This window comes from Acinonyx jubatus, chromosome C1 (genome assembly GCF_027475565.1).
Source record: "Acinonyx jubatus isolate Ajub_Pintada_27869175 chromosome C1, VMU_Ajub_asm_v1.0, whole genome shotgun sequence".
Taxonomy (NCBI): Eukaryota; Metazoa; Chordata; class Mammalia; order Carnivora; family Felidae; genus Acinonyx; species Acinonyx jubatus.
Window position 1 is genome coordinate 51537800 of NC_069381.1, and position 20995 is coordinate 51558794.

The 20995-nt window shown below is 34.3% G+C and overlaps 1 protein-coding gene across 2 annotated transcripts in view; it reads left to right on the top strand.

Annotated features, from left to right (window-relative positions):
- The window catches only part of EFCAB7 (EF-hand calcium binding domain 7), a 50092-nt gene that overhangs the window by 3639 nt on the left and 25458 nt on the right, over positions 1-20995 (top strand). For both annotated transcript variants that reach the window (XM_015078853.3, XM_053214182.1), the window contains exons 3-6: positions 3180-3391; positions 4030-4116; positions 4680-4875; positions 5326-5447. In XM_015078853.3, coding sequence (XP_014934339.2) covers positions 3180-3391; positions 4030-4116; positions 4680-4875; positions 5326-5447 — 617 coding nt within the window. The remainder of the gene's footprint in view (positions 1-3179; positions 3392-4029; positions 4117-4679; positions 4876-5325; positions 5448-20995) is intronic.

Below are 20995 nucleotides of genomic sequence, written 5' to 3' on the forward strand. Positions count from 1 at the left end.
TTGAAAAGATTAAATTTATATTTTAATATAAGCTACAATTTTAGGTTTTTTCCTTTATTCTTTTGGATGTCTCTTTGTAATGTTGTAATGATTGAGTTCAGATAATCTAGATTTTTGAAAAGTCGTGTGAACCAGTGATATCTCTTTCTTACTATGTCTTTCATCTATATCTTTCTGTCATTTATGCATATAACATGTGCTATGACATTCCATTTCAAGGTTGGACAGTGCAGTACTATTGCCAGAGCTATAGAGTTCCTTTTTTCCCCAACTTATAAATAGTATAGGTATTATAGATTCATGTCACAGCTTAAAGTAAACTGGCAAAAGATCGGTATTTTGGTGTTAACCTTTAAACATTTACAGTTACGTGTTCTTATTGCTATCAGACATAGTAATGGGCTCCAACTAATTCTAAACTTAGAAAGTAAATTAGATTAGTAACTACTAAATTATACCTATTTCTTAGATATGAGAATATCTACTTACTGAGTGCAGTTTAGGCATAATTAATTTTATTCTGAGAAAGTTTTTTTTTTGTAATTAATAGTACATCAAAAAACCGTTTTGTTATTGAAGATAGCAACAAGTGTGTGCTGACCTGCCACTTGTGGCAAAGAGTTACACACCTGTTTTCCCAAAGCTGTACAGAAAATAGCATTTTCTCTCTTTCTTTCTCCCGCCCTCCCTCCCTCCCTCCCTCCCTCCCTCCCTCCCTCCCTCCCTCTCTCTCTCTCTCTCTCTCTCTGTTTCTTTCTTTCTTTCTTTCTTTCTTTCTTTCTTTCTTTCTTTCTTTCTTTCTTTCTTTCTTTCTCTCAAGTATTCTCTACTCCCACAGTGGGGCTCCAACTCCCTGAGATCAAGAGTTGCATGCTCTACCCACTGAGCCACTCAAGCACCCCAGCATTTTCTTTCACATGGACTTTTGACTTCAAATCACAACTTCATTTAGGTCCTGTTTATAGTCTTACCTTTTAAAGGGTGGACATTGGCTGGGGATGGAATCCTAAAACACATGTACCTTTTTCCTGACTGTCTTTATAGATGAGTTATAAAATGGTCTGTTTTTATGCTAGGCAAAATACTTGAGAAGTGTGCATGCAAGTAGGAAAGGGGCAGAGAGAGAAAGGGAGAGAATCCCAAGCAGGCCCCACTCTTAGCATGGAGCCTGATGTAAATCTTAATCCTACGGCTGTGAGATTATGAGCTGAGCTGAAATCAAGAGTGGGATGTTCATTCCACTAAGCCAGATAGGTGCCTACAGCTGCAACTTCTGTTAACTCTACAAGTCACCCTGGATGATGATCTTGTTTCCATTTCTGTCTCAAAGTTTAAGTTATCTAGGTATGATTCACTGTCATAATCTGGAGGATGGGAACATTTCTCTTAGTCTGTGGACTTCTAATATGTTACTAACTGTGAATCATAACCACAGGTAGCAATTTTACCCTTCAGGTGTGGACTTCCTAGTTGTATTATAAACCTTAGGAACCAAGAAGTTTGAATCTCTGAAAAAAACAAAACCCTTTATTATGCTCATGCACAATGAATGTTCAAAATAAGGGACTCATAAATGTCTATATTTACTGCCCTGATCTGGTTTTTATTTCCTTGCAGATTTTTTTTTAGTTAAATTATTTTATATGTATTAGTCCTTTTTCATTAAATTGTAGACCATCCAGATTATCATTTTTTTAATGTTTATTTTTAAGAGAGAGCATGCAGGCAGGGGAGAGGCAGGGCAAGGGGTACAGAGGATCCAAAGTGGGCTCTGCGCTGACACCAGTGAGCCTGATGTGGGCTCAAATTCAGAAACTGCGAGATCATGACCTGAGCTGAAGTTGGACATTCAATCGACTGAGCCACTTAGGAGCCCCCAGATTATCATTTTTTATAGTGCTAAGTGTAATGCAAGATCTTGTGAAATTTCACCTATGATTGTTAGAAATATCCAATATAAGGTTTTATAATAGAAGTTGTAGCACGATTCAAGACAGTTATACATTTTAAAATTCTATTAATTCCTTCTCTAGTGTTTAGGAAACTTACCATGGGTTCATTTTAGATAGTGTTAGGTCTTAATATGCAGAGATTTGTTTATGTGCAAATTACCCATTTGCTGCTTTTAAACTGTACAAAGTACAATTGTTTAAAGCCATTATGTTTTAATGTGTATGGCATATGCAAATACAAAAGCCTTTCTCACATTGTAATTTGTTGCCTTTCATAGATATAAGAGCATACCTTTTAAAACAAGAATGTCTCTAAAATAACCAAAGGACTGTTTGTAAAAATTCTGGTTAAAAACCAAGTGATTTGACCATTGCGTCTCTATAATGCATACTTCTCTCAAAGTATGTTGACATTCTTGGGGCGCCTGGGTGGCTCACTTGGTTGGGTGACTGACTTCAGCTCAGGTCATGATCTCACGCTTTGTGAGTTCGAGCCCCGTGTCGGGCTCTGTGCTGACAGCTCAAAGCCTGGAGCCTACTTCAGATCCTGTGTCTCCCCCTCTCTCTACCCCTCCCCTGCTCATGCTCTGTGTCTCTCTGTCTCTCAATAGTAAATAAATATTAAAAAAAAATTTTTTTTAAGTATGTTGACATTCTTGATCTTTAGCAAGGCTATAACTGTAAATAGATACTTTTTGTGTATATATTTGACATTTGTGACTTGATTAATGATTAACAACTAATGTTCTTGAAGCCCTAATGTTTAGTAGTGATGAACATTTTAGATAGATACATGCCTTGTTGACAATAGTTTTCTCAGATTAATGATTTCCTCATTTCATTAAGGTATTTGTTGGGCCAGAAAAAGTAATAATTTATACTTTTTGTGGTTATTCTTATGTCCTCAAAATAAGTGGATGGTTGTTTTTAATCTTTTTTTTTTCCTCCAGGCACTTTTACAAAGTAAATCGATGTTTTCAGTTAAACTATGTAGGTTGAGAACCAACTGTCAGAATAGGAAAAATGAGTTTAATTCTGGCATTAAATGATAACATATGTATTTTTTTCATTTTTATAAGTCAGGGATACATTGATATCACTAGATTATCAACCCCAAAGGTGTATGTGTACTTGTGTATAATAGTGTAGTGTATAATGATTTTAAAAAATATATACTTAGGTACCAATTCCAAATGTTACTATAATAACACTTGTTTAATTGGGCAGCTCTACAGCATGCAGGAAGAAATCCATCCCAAAAGACCATTAATAAGTATTGGACTCCTCAAACTGCCAAACTGAATTTTGATGATTTTTGTATAATTTTAAGGAAGGAAAAACCTACTTCAAAAGCAGAACTACTAAAATCATTTAAGCAATTAGATGTAAATGATGATGGCTGTATTTTGCACGCTGATCTTTATAAACTTCTAACAAAGGTAAGATTTGTGAAATAGTTTTGTAATATGCATTGCTGGCCAAACTATTTGGAATCTAACTTTGGCTACCAAGGCCACATTAAAAATAGCTATTTCATTGGCAGGTGAAGTGAATCACATATAGGTTGTTTATAAAGTACTTAAGGATCCTTCTGGATGAAAAGTGCTTTGTAAATAAAACATAAAGTATAAAATTGAACCCATGTTGCAGTCCCCTTGTGTGCCTTTGCAATTATTGGCTGCTCAGAACTTTTTGTAATTTAGGAATAGGTTCATATGTGATAATAAAAGAGAAACAAAGTATAAATGGGATTGGGAATCCATTTTGATTATTGGTATCACGGGAGAATTATCATTACTCTAAATTCAGTGGTAGTATTATTACTGGATCTATAATATATATTGTTGAAATTTAGTAAACTGAAATTGATACTTTTACAAAATTTGATAAAATTGTGAAATTTTAATTTAGATGAATTTCATTATTGCTTGACATAATACTCGTTCTGAGGTTTATAATGAAACCATATATTCAAGTTGACTTGTAGAAAAGATTAAAATAAATTTTCACTCTCCTCCTGTCCCTCGCATAACAAAGTGATAGTCATGTTGCTTTAAAATAAATCTTGTTTTCTCAGAGAGGGGAGAAGATGACTCGAGAAGAAGTACATGCTGTAACAAGTTTGGCAGATGTAAATGCTGATGGCAAATTTGATTACATCAAGGTACATAAGTTCATGCTAATGTAAATTTGTGTACTGTGTAGAAGAATTTTTAAAGGGCACATCTTTTTGATATTGGCAATGATGTATTTGATATGTTGTGTACAAAGTGTACTTGACATTTAATCTGAAGAGTATTGTAACCTGATGACTACATTAGAAATAAGTAAGGTAAAATACATGCATGTGCTCACACATTACAGATATGCACTCAAACATAGAGACTCTTCTCATAAATATGCCGTTTCTGGGGTGGAAGAATCATAAAAATTATTTAGAACAAACTCAAGTCTACACATGTCTTATAAAAAAATAATAAATCACTTCTCTTTGTGTAACATTTTATTTTCACTCGAAGTATGACCTCCTCATTGAATCATGGCTACATTTCACTAGGTCACTTGAGAGTGGTCAATCTGATTCAAGAAAATAAAATGAGTAACCTAGTTCAATAGGAAATATATTCCATCTATCAGTCTATCCCTTGCCTACTAATGTACATTTGCCTTCTCCCAAATGTATGATTGAAGGTTTTACCCACTGGACTACTTTTTTGTTTCCTGTAGTTTTGTAAATTATATGTGACAACCAATGAGCAATGTCTCAAAACTACTGTAGAAAAACTGGAAGTTGACAGTAAACTGAGACGTCAACAGTTTGGAAACCACATTGAAGAACCTCCTGAAAGGGACCCATCATCAGTACCAAAACCATCGCCTAGAATCATAAGAAAAACTGAGCAGGAAACATTCTCAAATAAAGGTATTTACTTTTGATACTAAATATTTCTTGAATAAGAATGAAGGGTCATAATCAGATAAGTTTTTCTTTCTATCTTAGCTTAACAATGATAAATGAGAATCCAACTTTTTGTTAGCTACTGTTTCTAGACTCTCTCAGATGTAAAAATCTATTGAAGTAAAATTTTATTATGGAACTTGATTTGGCTATGCTCATTATATTTTATTAAAACTAAAATTTCAGAGTAAAGAGTGACTGACATATTGAAATAAAGAATCTTATTAATAGAACCTACATTAGGGACCACTAAAGCCTGATAAATATGAAACTTCTGACTTTATTTCAATAGGAAGGAAAAAAAGAAGGAAATTAATACATATGCCTTTTATGCTACACTATGTTTAGAAACAGACTTCCTATTGATGACTTTTGATAATGTGAGACCAAGTAATTAACTCTTACTTATTACAGGTGATACCAGGAGTTCTTCACTGGCAACAATTAGAAAGTTCAAAACATCTATTTCCTTCACAATTACCATGGGTGCTAATAGTAACAGAAACTCAAAGTTAACCGAGCCAAATTCAATAAAGGTATAGTATTTTAAATTAATAGGTAAGACTTTTTCTGCAAATATTTGACATTAAGTTTATTAATAACTATTTGGTGTCTACAGAGAACCAATAAAGTTTGTGAAGTAATTCTTTGAGATTTTTCTGTGGATTACAGTATTTCTACCGATAAGCCAGTTTTAATGATTTTAAAGTAAAAATGATGAATAAGAATATTATTAAAAGATCTTCAATTTGAAAGTGATGTCTTTTCAATTTTTGAACTTGATGAATTGATTATCTGATTATGAACTTTGCATAGCAATTTTTTGGTTTTGTTTAACATGTTTTCCATAGGTATTTCCTATAAATACATCATTCATTCAATATCAATTCCTGTGAGAGAAAGACAACAAAGTCACCTTGCTAAGTCAATATTTGTGGAGTGTTAATATTGATCTTCTTCCTTTGTTTTCCCTTTTTAGACTCAACCTTTACTAGTTTTCTTTCAACAGAAAATAATAGCTACAGAAATATAAAACATTAACTGGAAACTGCTAGGATACATTAAAAATGTGTACCTAGAGACCTCTGTAAAAGGGGGAAAAATGGTTATGACCACATACTATAACTGCTGTTAGAAAACTGAACTGATTGTTCTCAAGGGCTACATTTTTGTTTCAAATAACAACTCTGTATTTGTTATTGAACTCTGAAGTCCCTTATATCTTTAAATTGCTAGAGAGTGACATTTGTTCTATATTAAAATTTTAAAACATTATCTCCAAGGAATTTTGTTCAGACTGTTTAGGAATCTCTACACCCTAAGCAATTTGGTGTGCATGTCCAACATGTTCACACACAATATTTAGTGTTCCAACAATATTATTTTCTACCAATGGTAGCTTTCTGTAATTTGCAACTAAATTAAAAGCTCATAAAATTAACTTAGTTAAACAATTGTGGTTTTGCTAATTCAAAAGTGTAAATAATTTTAGCCAGTGTATATAGAGAAAAATATTAATATGGATTATATTAAAACCATAATAAGACTTTTTCTCAGTGTCATGCTCCTGTTAATTGGGCCCTTACCAATACAATTTCTTTCTTTCTTTCTTTCTTTCTTTCTTTCTTTCTTTCTTTCTTTCTTTCTTTCTTTCTTTCTTTCTTTCTCAATGTTTATTTATTTATTTTGGGAGAGAGAGAGAGACAACTAGTAGGAGAGGGGCAGAGAAAGAGGAAGAGAGAATCCCAAGTAGGCTCTGTGCTGATAGTGATAGTTGCAAGGGTTCCAGCTCACAAACTGTGAGATTGTAACCTGAAATCAAGAGTCAGACACATCCGACTGAGCCACCCATGCGCACCACCAATACAATTTCTTTTTTTTTAATGTTTATTTTTGACGTTTATTTATTTTTGGGACAGAGAGAGACAGAGCATGAACAGGGGAGGGGCAGAGAGAGAGGGAGACACAGAATCTGAAGCAGGCTCCAGGCTCTGAGCTGTCAGCACAGAGCCCGATGCAGGGCTCGAATTCACCGAACTCTGAGATCATGACCAGAGCCAAGTCAGACGTTCAATGAACTGAGCCACCCAGGCACCCCAATACCATTTCTTAATGTAGTTCAACTCAACAAATATTTACTGAAATGGTAACATATACCAGCCATTTTGCTTAGTATAAAATACAGGTGTTGGGTGCCTGGGTGGCTCAGTTGGTTGAGCACCGACCTCGGCTCAGGTCAGGATCTCGCAGTTGGTGGGTTCAAGACCCGCGTCCGGTTCTGTGCTGACAGCTCAGAGCCTGGAGCCTGCTTCAGATTCTGTGTCTTCCTCTCTCTCTGCCCCTCCCCTCCTCATGCTCTGTGTCTCTCTGTCTCTCAAAAATAAATAAATGTTACAAAAAAAATTTTTTTAATACAGGTGTTGTATTAAAAAACCACAAAATTTACAGGACCGTTAGCAATATGTCAAGGTAATATAACATCGTATTTCATTTATTCATTCATTTATTTAGCAAGTATTTATTGAGTGGTATTTCTGTGCCAAGCACTGTTTTAGATGCTAATTAAGAGCTTTGGATAGAAACAAGCCTGTGCTTGAATCTTAGTTTTTGTCACATAATAACTGTGTGATCCTTGGTAAGTTAGTCAGCAGCCCTTTTGAGTCTCAGTTTCCTTATCTATAAATTGAGAATAATTATATTTAGTGTGTTCCTAGAAGATTTAAATCATCTCACATGTATTAAGTGCATAGCATAGTACCAGGAATCTAGTAATCACTTTAATAAATGACAGCGTAATGAATACTATTACAGAACTAATAGATCACTGTAGGAAGTGACGAAAGTATAGTTTAAGAACTTATGCTACTATTGTATGTTGTGTATGAAGACTTCAATTTAGGGAGATTATCTGAAAGGCTGATAGAGATATCCTGATATAAAGTGATGACAGCTAAGCCTAGGGTAGTACCTGAACATAGTAAGAAAGGGACAGATCTAACAGACAATGCCACAATTAGTCTATAGGCCACAGTGATTGTGTAACAAAAGACAACTTACATTTTGCACCTAAGACATCAAAAGCAGGGAATGGTGCTGATGACAAGTGGGAATTAGGTAAAAGACACTAGAAGAATTTAATGATTAAAAGAAGATGGCATACTTTCAATTTTAAAATTCTGTGACTTTCATATAAAATTTTATGTGTTTGGAAATACTTCAAGGCCTTCATATTACCTTCATATTATTTGCCTGACTTTTAATATCCTATTTCTGATCTTGATTTTGCCCACTATTGTTTACTATCTGATATTTCTTAGATGAGCTGAAGTGATTAAAAAAAAAAAATCTGTGAATTTAAAAAAGTCTGTTGGTCAGCAGGATTCAGTTCTTTGTTTGCATTTTACTTTGAATTCTTGAAATAAATTTCATAAATTTAAGTTTACAACAACTCTGAGAAGTACTTGTTATAAATATGGTTATTGTATAATTTGTTTTGAGATTGATAGAATAAGTTACTAGAAGAATAAGTTACTTCAAATACTTTAAATCTATTTTAAACAAGTTTGGGTATCTCAGTTTCATGTGGAGTGGAGAATTATGGAATTGGGATGGAAAAAGATCTTTTCAGAAGTTAGAAAATTGTTGAAATGTATGCATAAGCCAGATTTTAAACTGTACATTCACACAATTGGTAAAGGACATGAATTACAGGAGGAAAATAAGACCTTTTCTATAGACCACTTTTAGGTACTTTATCACTTTTCTTTTTTTAATACTGAATTCTGCCTGCTTAGGTTTTGTAATATGCAAAGAATGTCAGGAATTTTTCTTTGAAAAAGGAATAGCTTCAATTGCTAGTCATGATTACAATTAGAGAAAGCCCAAACCATGAGTTGTAAACTCCAGAGATGTAATACTTCCTGTATCCAGACTCCCAATTAGAATGTGTTTTAAGTATATGTGTGGTATAAAACGCATGTGTTATATAAGATATGTATATGTTGTGTATGAATATGTTGTGTAACATATTTGTTTTGTATGTGTCTATGTATATAACAATACAAACATCTTAAAGTAGAAGTTAATTGTCTAAATTTTTGTGAAGGATCCAAATAGTAATTTTGTTACAAAAGTTTCTCATATTTTCAAAATGATGATCAATTCAACTTGTCAATTAGGTGGCAATCCATATAAATTTTTTCCTTTATAAATCATCTATTTAACTTTTTGTTTTTATATACATTTTATAATTCTTTAATAACAAAACATTCATTAACTCTTTAACCTGTTTGTCTTAATGAAAAGCAAATAGCTTTCTAATAAGTATGTGACATAGGGTATCTTTAAAGAACAACAGTGATGATGATGATGATATATAAGTTCCTCCTCTACATTTATGCTAGATCTTTTTTTAAAAATTTTTTTAATGTTTATTCATTTTTGAGAGAAAGAGACAGAACATGAGCAGTGGAGGGGCAGAGAGGAGACACAGAATCCAAAGCAGGCTCCAGGCTCTAAGCTGTCAGCACAGAGCCCAACACGGGGCTCAAACCCACCAACCGTGAGATCGTGACCTGAGCCGAAGTCAGATGTTTAACCGACTGAGCCACCCAGGTGCCCAAGTTTATGCTAGATCTACTGTTTAATAATTCTACCCCACCTAAAACTTTAATAATAATATAGAATTATATATCAAAACAAATTATGTTCTCTACAGTGTCCCAAGAAAAATGTAACTTTACTGATACATTCAAGTTTTCTGATAGTAGAATTTTAAACTGAACTATTTTTAATTTGTGCTTTTCATTATTTCCTTATACATTGCGAATGAAAATAAGTAAAATTTGTATATGACAAGTGAATTAACAGTTCTTTTTCTTTTTATATGAATTTACCTGAATTGGTAGAATATAGCACCACCTTATGCCCTGTATAAGAATTACAAGCTACTATTTTATTTCTGCTTTATATCGTTGAGAAAACTATATCACACATGGAATTTCTTACTCTGTCATTCTGAAATTTTTTTAAAAACTCAACATCCTTACATTTTTCTCATAATACTCAAACTGTCAACCTTAGTCTATAATCCTTTCAAATGGATTTATTTGAATGAGCCATTCACTTTATCAGTACTTTTTTCTTTTAATTCATAATATTTTAGTCTAGATTCTAGAGAAAAAGCTTTGTGTGATTGAAAGTCTATTTGTTTTAAAACAAATTAGGTTGAATAAGCACTGTGTTGTTAACAACTCTGGCAGATCTTAAGAATTTGAGTGCTTTCTTTTAAGCAGGAGAGCTACAAATTCTCCTAATAATGTTATTTATTTAGTATTCAAATTAATCTGATTATTACCTTGAAATTTGGTTGATATAAATCATGTGACATTTATCTTCTATTTTGTAGTAGCTGTTGTTCCACCATATTCTAGTCTTATTAACCATGTATTGTAGTATCTAGGTTGGCTGTCTTTCCAAGGAAACATAAAAATTCTCTTCCTATACTTTCTCTAAAACTGGAATTTAGGAAAGACTTATGATAATAATGTTAACTCACTCCCCAGCCAAAGGCGTCTCCTGTCAACTGTGGCACTGCCTCCAAGAAATACAATAAGCAGGTGGAAAAATTCTCTCATCTTTGAGTTTCCCAAATGTTACAAATTATGTTCATTACCAGTGTACCAGGCAAAATGCATTACAGGCATACCTCATTTTATTGCATGTCACTTTATTGTGCTTCACAGATAATTGCATTTTTGTAAATTGAAGATTTGTGGCAACCCTGTGTCAGGCAAGCCTGTTGTTGCCATTTTTTTCAACAGCATTTGCTCACGTTGTATCTCTGTGTCACATTTTGGTAATTCTTGCAGTGTTTTAAACTTTTCATTATTATTATATTTGTTATGGTGATCTGTGATCCATAATTATGACCTGCTAAAAGCTCAAATGATGTTTAGCATTTTTTAGCAATAAAGTATCTTTTAATTAAGGCATGTGCATTGTGTTTTTGAGACATAATAACTATTGCACACTTAGTAGACTACAGTGTAGTATAAACATAACTTTATATGCACTGGGAAACCAAAAAATCTGTTCAACTTGCTTTATTGTGATATTCACTTTATTTCAGTGGTCTGGAACCAAACCTGCAATATCTCTGAGGTATGCCTGTAGTTTTTAATTTGTTTAAATACCTTTTTAAAAATTTATTTATTTGTTGGTTGGTTTGTTTTTAAGAGAGAGAGATGAGAGAGTGTGTGCTTGTGTGAAGAAGGGGCAGAGGGAGAGGGAGAGAGAGAATCTTAAGCAGGCTTCATGCTCAGCACAGAGCCCAATGCGGGGTTTGACCTCACTCCTCCTGGGATCATGACCTGAGCCAAAGTCAAGAGTCAGATGCCCAAATGACTGAGCCATCCAGGTGGCCCTAAACACTTTTATCAGAGGTGGGGGGGGGGGCTGCTACACGCATGATTAAATACAAATTTAAGAAATTTCCCAGCTACTGAAATGTACATTTTTTTCAATAAGGAACCCAAATAATTATGTTTATCTTAACACTTCAATATATGGATAATTCCAAATGACAATGCTTTCTCATAGTCTATTGTAATGATTTCATAAGCCTGAACTTTCTTTAATTACTAGCTTTTGAAAAAAATCATGGCAGATATTTAAATGTGCAAAAGAACAGAATTTTGAATATAGCTGGCAGTTAGGAGAGAAAGTAAGGAGACCTCGGAGACGTAGGTCCAGCTCTGGCTCTTCAGTCAGCGTAAGTTGTGACAAGCATATCCCTTTATTTTTCATCAATCAAAAGGGAAATCTGGACTGGATTGCTCTTCAGACTTCTTCTACCTTTAGTATTCTATAATTCTAAATGAGTATTTCATTCCATTCCAGATGGGTGACTATAAAAATAAATAAAATAAATATGAAATTCATAAAATATTTCAGATGAAGTTCCATTTGATAATGCTATAGTCAAAGTTCATTGAAAGGAAAACATATTTTCCATTTGATGTCAGAATCTTAGCTCAAACTGTCTAAAAGTGTAGCTTGTCTAAATACCATGTGAGTGTCTTTCCTTTCTTCTCTGTAGCAATTGTCACCATCCGAGGTCATGTTGATTATATTAAGGCCAGCTGGCTTTGAGGTAATGTCAGCATCTGTTGTTAGTCCTTAATATATTACCATCCAAGGGATTTACAAGGAGGCTAAATGAAAATCTGTATATACTCTTACTCATCATTAATTGTTGAACTTGAACTTTTGGCTCAAGCCCCAGTTTGAACTTCATTGAGTTATAAAAATTTTGAATTTAGTACCCAGAGTATATTTTGTTTTGGAAACATGATTTAATGGTAGAAGTGTTGATCCAAAAGTCTTAGACTCTAGACCTAATATTTCTACAAACTCCTTGAGAAATTATGATTCTGTATAACCTCTGGGTACCTCAGTTTATCTGTTTATTAAAATGACTAATTTATATCTATCTATCCCTTATTGCCTCATAGAGATGTTGTTGAAATGTCATACATAACGACTCGTTTCTGTCATCAGCAATATCTTTACAAAGATGAATTCTAATAATTTAAGGTCACATTTTAATTTATCAGAATTAAAAATACACATATCTTTTATATCCCAAAGGTATGACAGTGCATGTGATTAATGACTGAAAGCTTGAGTAATAGTTCAGCAATAATGGTAATTTCTTGAAATTCAGTTTAAGAATAAATCTCCAAAGAAAAGATGAATATAAAAATGGAAAACTAGGGGCGCCTGGGTGGCTCAGTCGGCTAAGTGTCTGACTTCAGCTCAGGTCATGATCTCGCGGTCCGTGAGTTCGAGCCCCGCATCGGGCTCTGTGCTGACCGCTCAGAGCCTGGAGCCTGTTTCAGATTCTGTGTCTCCCTCTCTCTCTGACCCTCCCCCATTCATGCTCTGTCTCTCTCTGTCTCAAAAATAAATAAACGTTAAAAAAAATTAAAAAAAAAAGGAAAACTTACATAAATTGAAAACTAACCAAAACAAAAATAAAAGGAAACAGAAAATACATCAAAACTTACAAAGTGTAGTCAATATCTAAAACAGTCAATTTATTAAAATATGTAACAAAAATACCAAGTTGATGATAGAGCTACAAAAATAGATGAATAGGCAGTTCCCACAAAAAGAGACAAAAATAATAAACACATGGGAAAAACTTCAACCTTGCTAATAATCAGAAAAATTAAAATTGATGCAAAAGTTATTACTGTACCATTTAATTATTACATTGTTTTTATTGCCTTAATATAAATTGACACAAAAATCAATGCAATACTGTATATAGACAAAAATTGTGGAATACTACAATATTATGTACCCACACATTGCTTAAGAAATCATTCCCTTGGGGCGCCTGTGTGGCTCATTCAGCTGAGCTTCCGACTTTGGCTCAGGTCATGATCTCACGGTCTGTGAGTTCGAGCCCTGCGTCGGGCTCTGTGCTGACAGCTCAGAGCGTGGAGCCTGCTTCAGATTCTGTGTCTCCCTCTCTCTCTGACTCTCCCCCATTCATGCTCTGTCTCTCTCTGTCTCAAAAATAAATAAAATTTTTAAAAAAAGAAAAAGAAATAATTCCCCACCACCACACAGTTTTTCTAATGATAACACTGCTGACCAAGTTATGGTAGTGGAAAAATTATTACATGATACATTGTTGGTGGTATTGTAAAATTGGTATCACTGTTTTACAAAGCAGCATGGAAACACATGCTGCCTTAAAAATACGCTTACTTTTTTGTGTGGAACCAGAAAAGACCCTGAATAGCCAAAGCAATCTTGAAAAAGAAAACCAAAGCAGGAGGCATCACAATCCTGGACTTCAAGCCATACTACAAAGCGGTAATCATAAGACAGTATGGTACTGGCACACTCAGGTCAATGGAACAGAATAGCAAACCCAGAAATGGACCCACAAACATATGGCCAACTAATCTTTGACAAAGCAGGAAAGAATATCCAATGGAATAAAGACAGTCTCTTCAGCAAGTGGTGCTGGGAAAACTGGACAGCTGCATGCAGAAAAATGAACCTGGACCCTTTCTTACACGATACACAAAAATAAACTCAAAATGGATGAAAGACCTAAATGTAAGACAGGAAGCCATCAAAATCCTCGAGGAGAAAGCAAGCAATCTTGGCCGCAGCAACTTCTTACTCAACACATCTCTGGAGGCAAGGGAAACAAAAGCAAAAATGAACTACTGGAACCTCAATCAAAATAAAAAGCTTCTGCACAGCGAAGGAAACAATAGCAAAACTAAAAGGCAGCTGATGGAATGGGAAAAGATATTTGCAAACAACATATCAGATAAAGGATTAGTATCCAAAATCTATAGAGAACTTATCAAACTCAACACCCAAAAAAAAAATCATCCAGTGAAGAAATGGGCAAAAGACATGAATAGACCTTCTCCAAAGAAGACATCCAGATGGCCAACTGACACATGAAAAAATGCTCAACATCACTCATCATCAGGGAATTACAAATCAAAACCACAATGAGATACCACCTTACACCTGTCAGAATGGCTAACATTAACAACTCAGGTAACAACAGATGTTGGTGAGGAGAAAGAGGATCTCTTTTGCATTGTTGGTGGGAATGCAAGCTGGTGCAGCCACTCTGGAAAACAGTATGGAGGTCCCTCAAAAAACTAAAAAATAGAACTACCCTATGACCCAGCAATTGCACTACTAGGTATTCATCCATGGGATACAGGTATGCTGTTTTGAAGGGACATATGCACCCCAATGTTTATAGCAGCACTATCAACCATAGCCAAATTATGGAAAGAGCCCAAATGTCCATCAATGGATGAATGGATAAAGAAGATGTGGTATATATGTAAATGGAGTATTACTCGGCAATCAAAAAGAATGAAACCTTGCCATTTGCAACTACGTGGATGGAAGTGGAGGGTATTATGCTAAGCAAAATTAGTCAGAGAAAGACAAAAATCATATGACTTCACTCATACGAGGACTTTAAGAGACAAAATAGATGAACATAAGGGAAGAGAAACAAAATATAAAAACAGGGAGGGGGACAAAAGCATAAGAGACTCTTAAATATGGAGACCAAACAGAGGGTTACTGGAGGGGTTGTGGGAGGGGGGATGGGCTAAATGGGTAAGGGGCATTAAGGAATCTACTCCTGAAATCATTGTTGCACTATATGCTAACTAATTTGGATGTAAATTAAAAAAAATAAAATGAATTTAAAAAAATATACTTACTTTTGGCCTAGAAGATCTTTTGAAGGATATTATTCATGAAAAGAAAAATATTTAGACACAGCAGTCTTCATTTTAGTATTATTTATGCTGATGAGAAATTAGAAATGACATAAATATCTAACATTTTAGAAACAAGTAAGTAATGGTATACAAACTCAATGGGTAATTATAGAACAAGTTAAATTGAAAAAACTTGAATATTGCTTAGCAAAATGGCTTTTTTTCTTGTGGTAAAATATACATAATATAAATTTTACCATTTTAGCCATTTTTAAGTATATGGTTCTGTTCATTAGATTCATTCATATGGTTTTGCAACCATCACCATTCTCCATATCCAGAACTTTTTCATCATCCTCAACTAAATCTTTTTTTTTTTTTAAGCTTACTTAAATCCACGTTAGTTAACATACAGTGTAGTATTGGTTTCAGGAGTAGAATTTAGTGATCCATCACTTTACATATTAGACCCAGTGCTCATCCCAACAAGTGCCCTCCTTAATGCCCATCACCATTTAGCACATCTCCTACCCACCTCCCCTCTAGCAACCCTCAGTTTGTTTTCTGTATTTAAGAGTCTCTGTTGTTTGCTTCCCTCTCTGTTTTTATCTTATTTTTCTTCCTTTTCTCTATGTTCATCTGTTTTGTTTCTTAAATTACACGTATGAGTAAAATAATATGATATTTGTCTTTCTTTTGACTGACTTATTTTACTTAGCATAATACACTCTAGTTCCATCCATGTTGTTGCAAATGGCAAGATTTCATTCTTTTTGATTGCTGAGTAATATTCCATTGTATATGTATAGCACATCTTCTTTATCCATTCATCCTTTGATGGACTTTGGGCTCTTTCCATAATTTGGCTATTGTCAGTAGTGCTGGTATAAACATTGGGGTGCATGTACCCCTTCAAATCAGCATTCTTGTATCCTTTTTATAAATACCTGGTAGTGCAATTGCTGGATTGTAGTGTAGTTCTATTTTTAATATTTTGAGGAAACTCCACACTATTTTCCGTAGTAACTGCACCAGTGTTCATTCCCACCAACAGTGGAAAAGTGCTCCCTTTTCTCTGCATCCTCTGCATCCTACATCTGTTGTTTGCTCGGTTAATTTTAGCCATTCTGATAGGTGTGAGGTGGTATCTCATTGTGGTTTTGATTTGTATTTCCCTGATGATGAGTGATACTTAGCATGTTTTCATGTATCTTTTAGCCATCTGGATGTCTTCTTTGGAAAAGTGTCTGTTTATGTCTTTATCCCATTTCTTTACTGGATTATTTGTTTTTTGGGTATTGAGTTTGATTAGTTCTTTATAGATTTTGGATACTAACCCTTTATCTGATATGTCATTTGCAAATATCTTCTCCCATTTCGTTGGTTGCCTTTTAGTTTTGTTGATTATTTCCTTTGCAGTGCAGAAGCTTTTAATCTTGATGAGGTCCCAATAGTTCATTTTTGCTTTTAGTTTCCTTGCCTTTGTAGATGTGTTGAGCAAAAAATTGCTGCAGCTGAGGTCAAAGAGGTTGTTGCCTGTTTTCTCCTCTAGGATTTTGATGATTTCCTATCTTACTTTTGGGTCTTTCATCCATTTTGAGTTTATTTTTGTGTATGGTATAAGAAAAGTGGTCCAGGTTCATTCTTCTGTATGTTGCCATCGAGTTTTCCCAACACTGTTTGCTGAAGAGACTCGTTTTTTCATTGGATATTCTTTCCTGTTTTGTTGAAGATTAGTTGGCCATACATTTGTGGGTCCCCTTCCAGGTTCTCTATTCTCTTCCACTGATCCATGTGTCTGTTTTTATGCCAGTACCATAGTGTTTTGATGATTACAGCTTTGTAATACAGCTTGAAATCTGGAATTGTGATGCCTCCTGCTTTGGTTTTCTTTTCAACATTACTTTGGCTATTCGGGGTCTTTTGTGGTTTCATACAAATTATAGAATTGTTTGTTCTAGCTCTGTGAAGAATGCTGGTGTTAGTTTGATAGGGATTGCATTGAATATGTAGATTTCTTTAGGTAGTATAGACATTTTAACAATATTTGTTCTTCCATTCCATGAGCATGGAATGTTTTACTCTTTTCTTTCATAAGCTTTCTATAGTTTTCAGCATGCGGATCTTTTACCTTCTTGGTTAGGTTATTTTTAGGTATCTTATGGTTTTTGGTGCAATTGTAAATGGGATCGATTCCTTGATTTGCATTTCTGCTGCTTCATTACTGGTGTAGAGAAATGCAACTGATTTCTGTACATTGAGTTTATATCCTGCAACTTTGCTGAATTCATGTATCAGTTCTAGCAGTTTTTTCATGGAGTCTTTTGGGTTTTCCACGTAGAGTATCATGTCATCTGCAAAGAGTGAAAGTTTGACTTCTTCCTTGCCAAATGTGTGTCTTTTATTTCTTTTTCTTTTTTAAAAAATTTAATGTTTATTTATTTTGAGAGAGAGACAGAATGTGAGCAGGGGAGGGGCAGAGACAGAGGGAGACACAGAATCTGAAGCAGACTCCAGGCTCTGAGCTATCAGCACAGAGCCCGATGCGGGGCTTGGACTCACAAGCCATGAGATCATGACCTGAGCCAAAGTTGGATGCTTAACTGACTGAGCCACCCAGCCACCCCTATGCCTTTTATTTGTTGTTGTTGTTGTTGTTGTCTGATTGCTGAGGCTAGGATTTCCAGTACTATGTTGAACAACAGCGGTGAAAGTGGACATCCCTGCTGTGTTCCTGACTTTAGGGGGAAAGCTCTCAGTTTTTCCCCATGGAGGATGGTATTAACTGTGGGTCTTTAATATTTAGCTTTTGTGATGCCCAATTAAATCTCTTAGTTATAAACTCATTTATAACTCATATAAACTCCTCATTTCCTCCTCTTTCCACTCATGGCAAACTCTGTTCTACTTTCTTTCTCTGAATTTAATCTAGGTTCTTCATTTAAGTGAAATCATGCAATATTTGTCCTTTTGTGTCTGGCTTATTTCACGTAGCATAATGTCTTCAAGGTTTATATCTGCAGCATCTGTTAGAATTTTAGTCCCTTTTAAGCCTGAATAATATTCCATTGTATGCATATTCCACATTTTGTTTACCCATTCATCCACCAATGGACACTTGGATTCTTTCCACCATTTGGCTATTGTGAATAATGCTGCCATGAAGATGGGTGTACAAATATCTGTTTGAGTCTCTGCTCTCACTATATGCCCAGAAATGGAATTGCTGGATCATACAGTAATTCTGTGTTTAATTTTTGGTGGAACTAACAAACTTTTCCATAGTGGCATCACATTTTATATTCCTACCAGCAATGCACAAGGGTTTCAATTTCTCCACATCGTTGTCAGCACTTGTTATTTTATGTATTTTGGGGGTTTTGTTTTTGTTTTTATTTAATAGCCATCCTAGTGGGTATGAAGTAGTATCTCACTGTGGTTCTGATTTGCATTTCCCTAATGATGTGATGTTAAGCATCTTTTCATGTGCTTATTAGCCACTTGTGTATCTTCTTTGGAGAAATGTCTATTCAAGTCTTAGGACCATTTTTTAAAAAAATATTTATTTATTTTGAGATGGGCGAGGGGAGAATCCCAAGCAGGCTCCTCGTGGCAGTGCAGAGCCCAATGATTCGGGGCTCGATTTCATGAACCGTGTGAGATCCTGACCTGAGCTGAAATCAAGAGTCAGGCATTTAACTGACTAAGCCACGCAGGTACCCCCTTATGACCATTTTTAATTTGGGGGGGGGGTTTGTTGTTGAGTTGTAAGAGTTTTTAATATATTCTAGATATTAGTTCATTTTCAAATGTATGATTTGCAAATATTTTCTCCCATTCTGTGAGCCTTTTTCACTATGTTGATAGTGTTCTTTGATGCACAAAGGTTTTTAATTTTAATGAAGTCCAGTTGGTCTATATTTTCTTTTGTGACCTGTGTTTTTGATGTCATATCCAAGAAATCATTGCCAAATCCATTGTCATGAAGCTTTTCCACTATGTTTTTTTCTTAGAGTTTTGTAGTTTTAGTACTTACATTTAGGTCTTTGATCCATTTTGTGTTAATTTGCATATGGTATAAGAGAAGAGTTCAAATTAATTATTTTGCACTTGGATATCCAGGTTTCTTAGCTTCATTTGTTGAAAAGATTGTCCTTTTTCCCACTGAATGGTCTTAGCATCCTTATTGAAAATTACTTGACCATATATATGTGAGAGTTTATTTTTGAGCTGTCTGTTCTATTCCATTCATCTATATATTTGTCTTTTTGCCAATATCACACCATTTTGATTACAGTAGCTTTCTATTGAGTTTTGAGGTCAGGACATGTAATTCCTCCAGTTTTGTTCTTATTTTTCAGTAGCAAAATATTTTGGATGTAACATTACATGGAGAAGACACAACATAGAATAATGTTAATTAGAATGTAAAACGTAGGTTTTTATGTAAGGGTGGTATTAGGAATGATTATATAGAAATCAAACTAGGGTGGTAGAATTATGGGGATTTTTTCCGTATTCTTAAATTTCTAATTTTAAATGTATTTTGGTGCTATAAAATAATATAAAATATGAAAATAATTATCATTTATGTAATAGAAAAATGATGTGTAAATACATGTTAGGATAATGTAGCCTTTAAAAAAAGTGAATGAGAAATCAACCTCAATAGAAATTATGTTTGTTCTCACCTTTTTAGTACCGCATTAGACTTTTCTATAATGAATTTATAGTATTTTTTTATGTTATTGTTAACAGCTAACGTATACCTTTTTAGTGGTTATCTTAATATTATTAAGGCCTTGAGCTTATTATCTAAACATTCTTACAGATAATTTTTCAAAATCATCTTTTATAAAGTCATTTCAAAAACTCATACATATGTTTGTAAGTCACTAGGGGTAGAGCAGAAATATGTTTTACATTATACGTAGGCAAGCCCACTAATGATCAAGTGAAGAAGATTTTTGTACACATTTGTGGCAATGGCACAATTTCTCATATGTTCAATAGAGAATTTTCTACTTTCTCCATAAGGTGTCATCTTCGAGTTGTATTTAATTCTAGTTAAGAGATCCCATTTAGACCTATTAGTTTGGACCAGAAGGAATTTGGCTAACCAGGAGATAGCAGAAACAATTGTACAGAAAAGTTTTTCGCAAAACTGATGTTTATCAGCATTGTGCTATGGCTGTAAAATTTATTCAGTGTTCTTTTAGTTGCCTGGACTTGACACTGTTATTTTGGTTGTCACATTCTTTACCTTTTGAATACAAAGTCATCACTTTTCCTTTCAGCATCAGTTTTAGGAGTCCTTATTTAGTCATTTTTACTATGTTGCAAGCACTAATCCTGCCCTAGTTATTGTAGCAGCATATTTATTTGTTGCTTTGTTTCACTGCTTCTCCCATTCTCACAAACTTTATTTTTTCTTATTTCTTCTTTCCATTATGTCTTTTCCTAACTTTTCATTATCTAAATTACACTCATCTTTCAAGATACAGTTTATATTGATGTCTACCTCCCCTCATCGGTCAGATATTAATAGAGTACCAACAATGTGCCAGTTACTATTAGGAACTAGGGTTATTATTTTGCACATATAATTATTTTTTGTTGTAAAAATTTACTACTGTCAATTATAATTGAATTGTGTCCTGACTGGTTTGTTTGTTGGTTGGTTGGTTGGGTTTTGTTTGTTTGTTTTTGTTGTTGTTGTTGTTTTTATGTTGCAAATTCCTGGAGGTAAGCGGCTTTATTTGACATTTCCTTTATATCTTCCTTAGGTTTCTCTTTAT